The sequence below is a fragment of the Notolabrus celidotus genome, chromosome 3 (assembly GCF_009762535.1).
Source record: "Notolabrus celidotus isolate fNotCel1 chromosome 3, fNotCel1.pri, whole genome shotgun sequence".
Classification (NCBI taxonomy): Eukaryota; Metazoa; Chordata; class Actinopteri; order Labriformes; family Labridae; genus Notolabrus; species Notolabrus celidotus.
This window is the reverse complement of record NC_048274.1, coordinates 23,097,853-23,111,442: the sequence shown is the minus strand read 5'-3', so window position 1 is coordinate 23,111,442 and position 13,590 is coordinate 23,097,853. Positions and strand designations below refer to the sequence as shown.

Sequence of the window (13,590 nt, the reverse complement as noted above, 5' to 3'; positions counted from 1 at the left end):
TCAATATGCAACCTTGATTTCATATGCAGCTTCTGTTTGCTTTACATGTATATATGAACTCATGTACATCATATGCAGATGCAACTACCTCCGTCCACAAGCGTTTGTAATATTGTGCATATTCATTGTGTTTGTGTACCTGCCCTTTCTTTTTGCTCTTGTTTCTTTCTCTCTGTCCTCCTTCCTCCTCTGAGCTCTCATTTCCTTTCCATCAGTAGCTAATCAACCTGAGACATGTCCAATAACTGGCTGTGTGCTCTGGTCGGGATCAGGTTAATCTCTGGAAAAAGGATAACATAAGCTAAACATGACAGGGTTGAATCCACCTGAAGATAATTCCATTCCCATATTTCCATATCGGTGGAGATGTCACATTTACTGACAGTGATACAGCACCATTTCCCCCCCTCTGATAAAACATATTTACCTGTATTGAAATAAATAGGAAATCTTGGGTAAATTTGAATATCCATGTGTATTGACCTCTAACAATTCAAATATGCATATCATTGACCGAGGCAGTCATCATATCTCTCTGTTCTCTTTCATGCTTGTATTTCTGCTCATTCTAATCCCGAAACCCTGTTTTTTGTTTTTTTTCATTTTATTGGACTGTCTTTGAAATTGTTTCTCATTGTTGTCCCTGTGTAGCATTTGGTCAGAATGAATGTCATGACCCAGGAGTTCCTGTCAATGGACAGAGGTACGGTGACCAGTTTCAGCTTGGCAGTTCCGTAGCTTTTCGTTGTGATCAAGGCTTCATTAGGACACAGGTAAACTGTCTTCATCTACTCAAATAGAGTATAGTTCACAAAAGGTGAACACATATTTTCAGAGATATTAGCATGCCTATTGGTATTTGTGATACAAAAAGGTGGTTTATAGCTACATGCTAGTAATATCCTCCTTATTGTTCAATCTTCTATCCACGTAGCTCAATTTAAGTAACAGGTATTCATTGTATTTATCCTTATGTCTTATATGTTTTGCTCTGTCTTAAGCTCACCAGTTGTAAGTTACATATCATATAGTTATAGATTGATGTCATGTGTTTGCAGGGGTCTGATCAAGTGACTTGCATCATCCAGGAAGGAAACGTTGTTTGGTCTGCAGCTGTACCTCGCTGTGAAGGTAAACATACATACAAACTGTATTTGCTGTGTGGGCAGTATGTAATCATTGAAACTGTTACCCTTCCCAGCACATAGGGTGATAAAGCCTTTGACAATTTGACTCTCTGCATGTTCTTATTCACCTTAGAGTTTGTATAAACATCCTCTTCTAATTGCTTTAGCCTCCTGCCTCCATGCAGTTATCCAGCCTGTTTGCATGTTTCCGTCTCTCTTAACAAAAATGTTGAATGAGATCGGTACACGTTGTGCTAAAAACACATTCAGGGAGATACATTAATTATTTTCAGATTCTGATTCACACAGATGTATCCATGGTGAACAGAGAGGCTAAAAGGCCGGAGTTATTGAAAGACGGCAAATGTGCTGCTATTTCAACACTTTTTAAAGCAAATGGAAACCACTTCCATTGTCTAAATGACATCATCAAATGCTGCCTGTTGTTAATAAATTGGATGGAGGACTCAATCAAACTGAATAGGGTTGTCACATTATTAAATATGAAGAATGTTATCTCTCTTTCTGTAAAGGGAAAGGTAATAATATTTATTTTTAGGATGACTTTTTTCATCTGCATCTCATCCAGGAGTAGCACTGCTACTGTATGCACAGAATAGCTAAAAAGAAAAGTAATTTTATTAAGCTTGCCGAAGTCTGGAGTTATGAGAGCAATCAAAAGGGCAAAGGTATTAGCTCCTCCAGAACAGAGGGAGTGCTAACAGTGTAAAAGATAAGCCACTGCAAATTATATATTGTAAAAAGAGCAACGGATGATATACAGATCATGAACTCCATGTGTAAAAATTGGTTCAAGTCTGTAACTCTGTGTGCTAGTGGACAGCCTGAAAGGAAAAAAGAAAGGAGTCTCATTTCAGCTAAAGCTAATACTTGCATCATATTGGGCCATTATCAAGATTTTTGTTGTCTTAGTGTTTGCTATGAATTAGTTTCAAGGTGTGCCAGATTTGCAGCCTGTAGCGTTCTGAGTTGCAGCAAAATGAAGAGCCTCATTGACACATAAATATATTTGACTTCCCCCATAAATTAGCATGCTATAATTATTTCTCCCTTTTTCCAACATGGGTAACTCAAAAGTATTTACTGTAGCACAAGGTTGGCACAGCATATTTTATAAAGGTTAATGTTTATGTATGAAATCAGAAAATTCAGTCAGGATTAGAGAGCTAAATTTAATTGAGCAGATGATGAATCTGCTAACTGGATGTAATGTGAGTCTTGTGCTTGTGCCATAACACAGTTGCAAGAGAAAGTGATTAATCCCTCTCTCTCTCTTGTCCTAATGTGTGTGTGTGGTGTGTGGTGGTGTGGTGTGTGTGTGTGTGTGTGGGTGTGTGGTGTGTGTGTGTGGGTGTGGTGTGTGTGTGTGGTGTGTGTGTGTGTGTGTGTTATTTCCTTGTAGCCCCGTGTGGAGGCCATCTCACAGCTCCTACGGGTGTTCTGCTGTCCTGGATGGCCTTCCTTTTATAAAGACTCTCTGAACTGCCAGTGGGTGATTGAAGCACATCCAGATCATGCTGTGAAGATACATTTTGACAGGTAAGTGATCAAGTTATGAAAGCAGGAGGGTTGTTTTTCTCAGTTTCTTTAAAGTTTGCACATCAGTAACAAAGGAAATGAGTCAGGTTGTTTGGATTCAGATTACAGTCAAGAAAGAAGTCATTTCTCTACTTGTAGATCTCTCAGATAGTACATAATTTAGTCAGTCAGTCTTTAGGTTGGTCAGTCTTTCAGAAACACTATTACTTAGTCAGATATAAATGTAGTCAGTGAGTTACTGCTGCAGTAAATAATTAATGCTGGCTTTTTGCACATTTTTTGCTGGAAACCAGCCACGAGCAGATGCAGCGTAGCCTGAAATTGCTATCAGTGAAATTTGTCTTTTTGGGAAGTGATGTAAAGGCCAAGTTATCTTCATAGCCTATGAGGCATTTAATTTGTGTATGCAAATGTCTGGGACGGAGGCAAGTTAATTGTTCAGCAGACTGGTCAGATATTAAGATATTCAGTCTGTGTCAGTGTGCCAGTGGTTCCAAACTCCTTATTTTCTATCTCAACAGTTTAATGTTATAAGATGTCTTGCCCCTACATCAATTGCTATAGTGTTTGATAGTTTTTATCATAACCAGAAGCATTCAAGAACAAATCTGTTTCCTGGGCCATGCAACAACATCTGTGATTAATCAATCAGACTGTAAACTACTCCGTTAATCAGATTTGGGTTCTTATTAAAGTAACGGATCATGTATTGCTACTAAAAGGATCAGTCTCTGGATTTTCAGTGTTATTTTTACTGAGTCCGACTTAATGTAAATACCCTGTTAAAGCTCCTGTGGAAGTTTTTTATGAGTCATGGAACAGACTGAAATACATATTAATGCTCTTTATGAGCTACAAAATCAAATGATATCATCAGCCTAAAGTTGAATTATTTCTAAATGGTTATTTTTTATGCTTGTAACTGTTGCTGCATGTAGGTATCTGGTAAGGGGATCAATAGCAAGCCCCAGAAGCATAGTTATACATTTGACTGTTCAAAGACAGCAGAATGAGATTTTACTGTTAAAACACTACTAATTCACAATGAGCGAAAAGATTAGCAGCGCTGCCACAGTTGTCACCAAAACTAACTCAAACTTTAACTTCCTTCTGTGAAGACTTTTTAACTAGTTGTGAAATCTAGCTGAAATTTAGCTACAGATACAAACAAGACTTTCAATAACAACAAAATTAACATTTCCTCCAATTATTAATAGAGTTGATTTTGCTGACAGGGATATAGGTGTCAATTGAGATGATAATTAAACTTATTTTTTATACTTTCCACATAGATGATTTGATTAAAATCAGCATGAATATTAATTTGTTTGAAGACAACGTACACATGCACAGGACAAGATCAGCAAGGAGATAAGATAAGATAGGAAACCACTTTAACTCTGTGTGCAGTTCTTTTTACGAAGTATTTTATTTATTTATTTATTTATTTATTATTTATTATTTATTATTATTATTTTGTATTATTATGTTATTATTATTGTTATTATTGTTATTATTATTGTTATTGTTATCTTTTCTTCTTCTTCTTCTTCTTTCTTCTTCTTCTTCTTCTTCTTCTTCTTTCTTCTTCTTCTTCTTCTTCTTCTTATTATATTATTATATTATTATTATTATTATTATTATGAGAGCTTTCTCTGTATTTTGATGAAAACAAATGTTTCCTGTTGATTATGCTGAAACTAGCAGATTTCTGAAGTAGCTTGCACATAGATCCTAACTTGTAGTTATATTAATTTTAACTTTGGGTATATCCAGAAAATGTATAAAACATTGCCATACTGGAAATGCTGACTCAACTCAACTTGCGGTCAACCTAGGAACCAGCAAAGAGGTGGAGCTGAGGCGTCAGTGAAACACGCCCATCTGTCAGTCAAAAGAGTCACACCCCTAAATCATCCTTCATGTTGGCTATGAAGGATGATATATGATTACAAAATCCCTCCCTATACAGTTTAAATGAATAAAGAAGGTCATTTTAAAGATCATACCCAGCTTTTGTTCTGTACACATGTTAAATTCTGCACGAAAAGGGTTATTTATTTCCGGCTTTTGGAGCCAGCCTCTGTTGAATGCTTGAGGAACTGCAGCTCTTTTGCAATTCCACATTTGCTTCATTTTTCAAAGCCAGAGGTTGCCGCTTCAGTATTTCAGGATATTGTGCATGTTTTGTTTTGCTTCTGTGTGTCCAGGTTCCAGACTGAGGTCAACTATGACACACTGGAAATCAGAGACGGCCCCTTGGCCTCATCTCCTCTGATCGGCGAATACCACGGCACCCAAGCACCTCATTTCCTGATTTCCACGTCCAACGTCCTGTTCCTGTTGTTCACCACAGACAATAGCCGCTCTGCAGCCGGCTTCAGCATCAGATATGAAAGTAAGGCTGATTTACTGGCTGATAGAAATGTCTGGTAGATGAATGCTGAATTGCTTGCAGGAGCTCATACAATACAACAATATTTTGCTCAATTCTCTGTGAGTGCAAACCAGCTTTACAGTGTTTCATAACACACATATACACTGACCCACTTGACTCTGTGCTATTTGTGTGATGTGATTCTCAGGTGTGAAAATGGAGTCAGACTCTTGTCTTGATCCAGGAATCCCAGTCAATGGTCGTCGCCATGGCAGCAGCTTTTCCATTGGCTCCCGGGTCTCATTTGTGACCCTGGATACACACTGAGTGATCAGGAGCCAATTGTTTGTGAGCAGAATCATCAGTGGAGTCACGCTCTTCCCAGTTGTGATGGTGAGGATCTTTTTTTTTCATTTTAAGCTCTCTTGATGATCACCTATAGCCGGCTGAAACCTATGTGTCCTGTTCCTGTGTCATTTTAGAGAGAGTATGATTGTGTGAGGAACAAACTCCCTGCTAGAATATTCATCACATGAGGTTTGAAGTTCTGTTAACACTGGAAACAATGGAAATGAGGTTATCAATGAAAAAGTCAAGTCAAACAAAAACACTGCAACATCCCTCTCAAGACAGAAAAACAAACTGGAAATGTTCAAATCGCCCTGCTTCTCAGAGGACAAAGCTTTTTCTAGCGTTATTCCAAAGAGTCGAAGAGAGGCTTTTAAATACACCTGTCAAAATCTGCACTAAATCCTTTGCTTTGGCACAGGAGGTAATCTTCTGAATCTGAATTTAATCTTGGACAAAAATAAAAGGGGTGTTTCATATGTAAGATGTTTTTAATTTTCCAACTAAATGCTACAGATAAAAAAGACGTTCTGCTCCTTGTTTTTGTGGTGCTTTTTTAAGCTTGGAGTATGAGTGTGTCTATTTATGAGATTAATCCACAAGTTAGTATGCCGTCAACAGGTCCCCAGAGCATAACAGGACTCTCCACTTACAGAACCATTCACAGCCAATTAAGGGTAATGCATGCCTTAGGAGCATCAAAGGCAAACCCAAACACTCAAGTGGGGGAACGTGTAAACCAAACAAGGTCCCTGATTTTCTGACTGGTTGGAACCCTACACCTGCTTGCTGTTGCCTGATGCTAACCCTGTACACTGCCAAAAAATCGATTTTGTGATAATGCTGCATATATATATATGAAGGTGAATTTCTTCCTTGTGTTCCTGTGTTGCTGATTGTGACACAATGACAATGAAAGTCAGCTTTCACTTCACCACTGCGAGACTCGGAAAAAAACATGGCCAACTTTTCCCCCCTCCAGATTTAGTTGTAGGGACCCTGATGCAGTGGCATTGGGTTTTTTGTGAGTCTCCTTGCACACTTTCACATTATCTGATTAATTTACACAGAATGGCTGAGGGTTTAATTTGTAGGATTGTTTGCCCATTTACTACCAGCTTACAGTTTATCATGCATAACAATCACTCTCTAGACATCTTTTGTGATTAGTAATTTAATTTACTAGAAAATGAAGATGTTTCTTGAAATTTTAATTTCTTTGAAGGCCTGTTCTTGCAATTCATAGAGGGTCAGTACAGGACTAGTGAAATCCCGTTTCATCAGCTACCACCTGTCATGTGGCATGATGTGTTAGGCCTTGATGCCAATGACCATTTAATTACTGACTTGGTTGTTTCATTTCTTTGGTCACTCCGCCAGTATCTTCATCTTCATCATTTGTATCATCGTCATCTGATTCAAACTCACTGCTCGATCTCAGCAGCAGGATGGGGAGCTATCCCATCCTACAGTGCAAAAAACCTTTGTAAGACCAAAGAATGGCAAACTATTGACTGACACAGTTTAGGATGTATCTATTCGAGTGGATAAACTTGATGTGGTAAAGTCATAACACTAGAAACAATACAAAGATATAGCAAAAGGCAGAGGGCATGTAATATGGACTCATGACAGTCTTAACAGGCAGGAAGAGAAGAGAGTCCACTTTGAGGCAGTTGTGCTCGCACACAACTAACCCCTGCTTCAGCACAGCAGCATTGTCCGCTGAAAATGATTTCACTGCAGTTCCTTTTTTCCAAGCTGCATGCTGTGTTTGTTATGTGTGAGATGAGTCATGGATACTAAAGTGTCTTACTGTAGCTAGTCAGTTGACTGAAGTATCACAATACCAAGATGTCAACTGCATCACTTTAAAGCAACATTTTATTTACAATTTATTTCTATTAGCTTATGAAGGGAAGAAAACAATCAGAAATATGGCTTATCTCAACCTTTTTAAGCAGTATGTCTGCATCAGTGCACACCTGCTGCTTCAGGATTTTATAGTCCACTTTATTGTCCCACTAACTGGTTTGAGATGGCCCTGAACATGACGACCTCCTCTCTACGAACATAAAAACAGAAGTGGAGTGAACAGGGTGAAGTGGTTGGAAGTGCACTGAGCCAAAGAGGTAGGGTAGGTGAAGAGGGATTTGGCGCAGGTGTTCCCATCAGTAACTTCTTTCATCCATACAAAGATATCACAAAAAAGCTATTCCCAGTCTTCATTTATTTCATTTCTCTCAGTGTAATTTGCAGGCGTGGTGTTAATTGTACAATCAGTCCCCACTCCAGAGTACACACAACCATAATGGCCCAAGTTGGACATGCAGCCTCGGTGAAATCATGCGGGTCAACAGGCTCAGCCAAAACAGATGCTCACTGGCCACTCGCAGGCCTCCCCATTCAGTCCACAGCTCGTGCTATGGAGGGAGATGAATACACAGCATCTGGTTTGATCTGCCAAATGAAAAGAATCCAATTTGAAAGCCAAAGTCAAGATGTCTCAACTTCAGTTCATACCGAGGCAATCTATCTCACAGTATCTTCAATTTAACATAAGCGCTTTTTTAAACGGCCACGGTGACATTTTCAATTTCCTGCCATGCGTGCCATCTCACCAGACAGCTGTCACATCATGAGACACGCTTTTTCAGAACGGCACTTTTCTAAAAACAGCGTGTAAGCCTTAACTCAATATAATACATAATAGTTCTCTTATGGGGAAGATCATGGGACCAGAATTGTGTCAAGCAGGCTCAGCTTGACTGTTTTTGATCACTCTACCTGCTTTGTTGATTCACTTTTAAGTATGGTCAATTTTCATAATGCATATTTTGGAGCATCATGGGGTAAAAGAACACCTTCCAAAGAGAGTCCACTCTAAAAAGGTTGGACATCTTGTGTCAATTTTGTGGAGAAGAGAAATCATCTTTAAAATCTCCCACAGCAGTACTCAGTACAACTCATGCACACACACACACTATAACGACAATGATTTATTTACAGTGTCCTCTCAAAGGCACAGTTAACATTTCAGAAGAGAAAGCCGAAACTTTCTCTGCTGCCATACACACTGCTTTATGTGCTACCAAAATTCATTAATTCGACAATATCCTGTCCAAAGAAAAAGCAAAATGAAGTGCAGTCCTCCCGCAGGCATGCAGAGACCATTCCCTTTTCAGTGATGCCACAGCGTCTGTTGGACCCAAACGGCTCATATTACTCCAGCAGGTCAGCTAAATCACCAAACAGATAATACAAAACAGCGGCTGCTCTTTTATGTGTCAGGAAGAACAGTGAAGGGGCGCAGTGACATTTTAAAACTCGCAGTTGGTGCCAAGACAGTAACTTGTTAGAAGTGACCAAAGTCGCAGCATCGCTTTTAGTAAAAAAATGGCATGGCATCTCTGAGATAATTAAAGAGATTGAAGAACATAGTGCTAGGAGAGAGGAAGAGGAGTATAAGAGAAGTCAGGTTTACCGTCTTTTCTATTTACCTGCCCTCTGTATGAAAAATAAGTTACATCTTTCTCCTTTTCTTTTAGGATTCAGTCTCACACTTCTTCTCTGAGCACTGTAGTCCTCCTAGCTGTGATGGAAAACCTTTCTTTGAGTCATGAATAATCTTTCTTTCTGTCTTATTCTTTCCTTTTACACATTGTTGAAAGCTTTCCAACACACACAAACATTATCAGTCTGTCTCTGTCTTCTCATACATACGGATCAGTCATGCACATTGAAGTATGCGCTCTCACACACAACAGATACAGTATGCGCACACGGACACGCCTGCCTCCCTCAACAAGGGTCATTTAGTCAGATAGTGTCCTAGTTTTTGTTGAATCCTGATGGGAGTTTAAAGTGGGAAAAAAAGCACTGGTTACCTCAACACACTTAAGACAGCTCATCAGAGGAAGTGGGAGAAGAGAGAGAGAGAGGGAGAAAGTGGCTCTCATCACAGATACTCAATTTAACTCCAGCTCTGTTGACATAGGATATGGGATGAGATACGGGGACAGACACTGATCACAGAAAGATAGGCAGTGGGAGGTAGAAACATAGTAGCTCTATACAAGCATGCTGTAAAAGCTGCAGTCTGAAGAAATTACAGAAGCTGCATCATCTGTCTTCATAAAGTTTAAATGGTTAATAGTAATTGTACAAACTGTTAATTGAAGAATCACTAAAGTGTTTATTTAATTAGCTAAAAGGGACTATTGTGCAACAAGACCTAAATAACCCTTTTATAATCAGAGAAGAGGGACATTAACAGAAAAGAAATCATTTTATTGTCTTGGATTCAGTTTATGGTCCCGGATGTGTTTTTCATAGGCGAGAGAAACACTCCCTTTTAAATTTTCCATGCCAGTCAAGCACCTCAACGCTCTGTAATAGAATTAAATGTAACTGAATTGAGCTGAATAGAAATGAAAGGAATAGAGGCACGGGGAGAGAGAAACAAAGAGTCAATATATTATCTAAGTTCAACAGTCTCTAATGCACCGCAAGCCATCTTTCACTCTCCAGTACATTGCTATAGCTTTTTCCACTCTGCTCCATCCCAAATGAGTTTGTCCTGTTCTGTACCTGTGAACGGTCTCTGCGTGGAGAATGGCAGTCTGGTAACACACACACCAATCTTTCACTCTTCTTCTACAAAACACTCTCTTTATCTGTCACACTCTCTCTGCTTTTTTGTTTGTACATTTAGAGCGTCTCTGGTCTTCTCCCTTTGTTTCTCTCTCCCTGTGGCTGTACATGCATACCGTTTTGTTTTAGCTTCTTCTCCCCTGAAAGTTTCACTGTTCCCTCTAACCTAATCAAATCAGATGACATCACATTCAGCTGTGAAAAAGCTAACTTTCTTTTCTACGTCTTTTACTCCCGTCTCTGTCGCTTTGTCTCTGCAGCCCTCTGTGGAGGGTATGTCTACGGTAAAACAGGGACCATTCTATCTCCTGGCTTTCCTGACTTCTACCCAAATTCCCTTAACTGCACCTGGACTATCGAGGTGTCTCATGGCAAAGGTGAGAACACACTTTCACAGACATGATGGAGACACCAATTGATGAGCTATGAAATGAATCAAACTTCTCCATTCATGCGTTGATTATCAGGAGTCCATCTGGTTTTCCACACCTTCCACCTGGAGGAGAACCACGACTATCTCTCCATAATTGAAGATGGAAACTTCCTGGATCCAGTGACTCGACTCACTGGCTCGGTGCTTCCCCCAAGTGTCAAAGCAGGGCTCTTTGGGAACTTCAGCGCTCAGCTACGTTTCATATCGGATTTTTCTATGAGTTATGAAGGCTTTAATATAACTTTCTCAGGTAAGAATGCCAAATGTGAAACAACATGTGTCCTTAAAAGTATCACCGACATGTATAATCATAATGTTACAGTTAAAGGTGACATGTCATGCAAAATGGACTTTTTAATGGTTCTTTACCTGAAATATGTGTCCCTGGCATGTCTACAAACCCCCCGAGAATGAAAAAAATCCATTCTGCCCCTGTTTTGATTTCTACACCTTTCTGTAAATGTGTGTGAAACGAGCCGTTTCAGACTTCCGTGTTTTTGTTACGTAACAACAATATCCGGTCTGTCACAGAGTCAGAGCTCGGAGCTTGTTCAGCCCATAGCCTGTATAAAATAATACTGAATCCCTCCCCCGTTTTTCATTACCTGCACAAATGTGTGCTAACAAGGAGCTTAGGAGGGAGGCATGCTAGTTGTAGGCTGTCTTAATAAACACAAAGGTCGGTTTTACTCCCCACGTCTGCAGATTTGAAGATCTAGTGGATGATTTTTATTTATCATGGATAAGTGCTAGCGCTAGTTAGCATAGCCACATAGCTACATGTTCATAGCTGTAGCTGTAGCTGTGTACCAAGACACACGTCGACATACTGACAAATAAAACAACAAGAAACACTAAATCTGTGACCAATCCTTCATAAAAGGTCCTGCTGCCTTTCTGGCAGAGGTCGGTTTTACTCCCCACGTCTGCAGATTTGAAGATCTAGTGGATGATTTTTATTTATCATGGATAAGTGCTAGCGCTAGTTAGCATAGCCACATAGCTACATGTTCGTAGCTGTGTACCAAGACACACGTCTACATACTGATAAATAAAACAACAAGAAACACTAAATCTATGACCAAGCCTTCAGAAAGGTCCTGCTACAGGCGCCTCTCCGTCAGGATCAGATTCAGAGGGTTGAAGTAACGCGATCTCTGAGCAGCCGTGTATATTCAGCCAACATGTAAACATTAGATCAACGTGCTGGAGAGCCGAGGCACATCCACTTCCGGAGGGGGCGTGGTCAGAGGGAAAACGGAGTGTTTTGATGAGGAATGAAGAAGAGGACTTTTCAGGCAGACCAGAATCTGATTTCAAAGTGTTTTTTTTGAGCATAAACTTTAAAGACATGTTTTGGGGACCTCTTAGACCTATATATATTGATGAAAAAAGCGTGATATGTCCCCTTTAAGTTTACAGGGAGAGTGAAGTATAAGACAGAAATGACTCTTTGCTACTCCAACACAAACTGCAAACTAGAAGACATGCAATGCTTATTCTACATTCCAGTTTTGGATTCTCTACGTTTTAAGCTATTTTTTATGACCCATCAAAAGTGCCTTTTATCTCTCTTGGATGTCTAGAGTACGACTTGGAGCCATGCGAGGATCCTGGCGTACCTGCGTACAGCAGGAGGATGGGCTTCAGGTTTCAAGTTGGCGACTCACTGGCCTTTTCTTGTTTCCATGGCTACCGACTGGAGGGAGACAGCAAAATCACCTGTCTGGGTGGAGGCAGGCGTGTCTGGAGCAACACACTACCACGATGTATAGGTGAGACAGTCAGGAAAATGAACTCTCTTGACTCAGTTAAAGCAGATTAGTTTAGTTTTCGATAAAGTGTCAGAAGTGTTTTTTTGCTGCTGCCTGCTGTTCCACTTATCAAACTTTAGTTGAACTTTGTTTCTTTCTTATTCAATAATATAAATAGCATGATTGTAGCAGGCCCTTTAAAAGTATTTCTGCTGCTAATGTTTACAGCTACGGGGTGGTTCATCTTATGACTGGCAGCTTGTAAAATCAAACTTTGCAAATTATCCTTTTGAACAAGCCTAGAGGTATCAGCATTTTCCTGGTTGTGATTCAGGAGGACTTTATTGCTAGCTCTGTGGTAATTAACTATTATTTGACTGGCTGGCTGTTGGTTTTATTTGCCCACATTCAGCTGTTTGCAGGTTGTAATTTGCTGGTATTTGATGAGTATCTGTCCTTCCTTGGATGCCGCTGGTAATTTACACGAGTCTGACTGGTGGCTGCTGGCGATTTTCAAGCTCCAAAAAGAGTGGACTGAAAGTGCTTTGATAGCATTATCTGTCAGGAGATCAGGCCTGAGTAAGAGGAAACAGAGTAACAGCAGCTGGTAATGTCCAAAGGCGTCATCTTTCTTTCTCTTCAGCTCTCTGTATCCCTCTTTTCAAACTTTTTCACTGTCTCCTCCTCTCCCTCTGTATTTAGACACTCCTCTGGTAGATAATGAGAACATTAGCTGCTATGTGAAAAGTGTTAATACTGTGTCATTCCTTACTCCCCTTCTCCCTTCTCTAATTTCTCTCTGCATATTTTCTAAAAGCCCCTGCCTGTCTTGGTTCATCTGTTATCTGCTTTTCTTCCTCTTCCAGCTCTTTGTTCAACCATTTTCCTCCCCTTTGTCTATTCTCTATTCTCCTACTCCCTCTTCATAGTGCTGTCTTCACTTTCAGAAGTATGCTCCTTATCTTCTGCCATTATCTGTTTTATAAACAGCAGAACATTTACAAAAATGTATTTTAGGATTTTCGATTTGAGCAGATTTGAGAAACACTGCATCTGTTGTTTGTTTATTTTTTTTTCTCTCAGTGAGTTCCATGTAGTTCTCTTTTGACTGTGTCATTACTTCCCTCTCCATGTTCCCTCTTTTAAAGTAGTGGTGGTCCTCCTCAGTGGGAGTTAAATGCCTGCCTGTCTGTTTTTCCTTTTCTCTACTCCTCATTAACATATGACCGAATTCTGTTTTCACAAAATACTGCATATTTAAATTCTGGACTCTGATAGCCACTGCACCTGCAAGATAACATATCCACCAATCCAGTCTATGAAACATTTTTTAACAAA

At 39.7% G+C, this 13,590-nt stretch overlaps 1 protein-coding gene across 1 annotated transcript in view; it reads left to right on the top strand.

The window, feature by feature from the left end:
- LOC117810667 (CUB and sushi domain-containing protein 1-like) overlaps positions 1-13,590 on the top strand; it is a 605,880-nt gene that overhangs the window by 457,780 nt on the left and 134,510 nt on the right. The window contains 10 exon segments of the mRNA XM_034680592.1: positions 652-773; positions 1,059-1,131; positions 2,551-2,593; positions 2,595-2,687; positions 4,898-5,085; positions 5,273-5,365; positions 5,368-5,457; positions 10,326-10,442; positions 10,533-10,748; positions 12,085-12,273. Of these exon segments, the coding sequence (XP_034536483.1) occupies positions 652-773; positions 1,059-1,131; positions 2,551-2,593; positions 2,595-2,687; positions 4,898-5,085; positions 5,273-5,365; positions 5,368-5,457; positions 10,326-10,442; positions 10,533-10,748; positions 12,085-12,273 (1,224 nt within the window).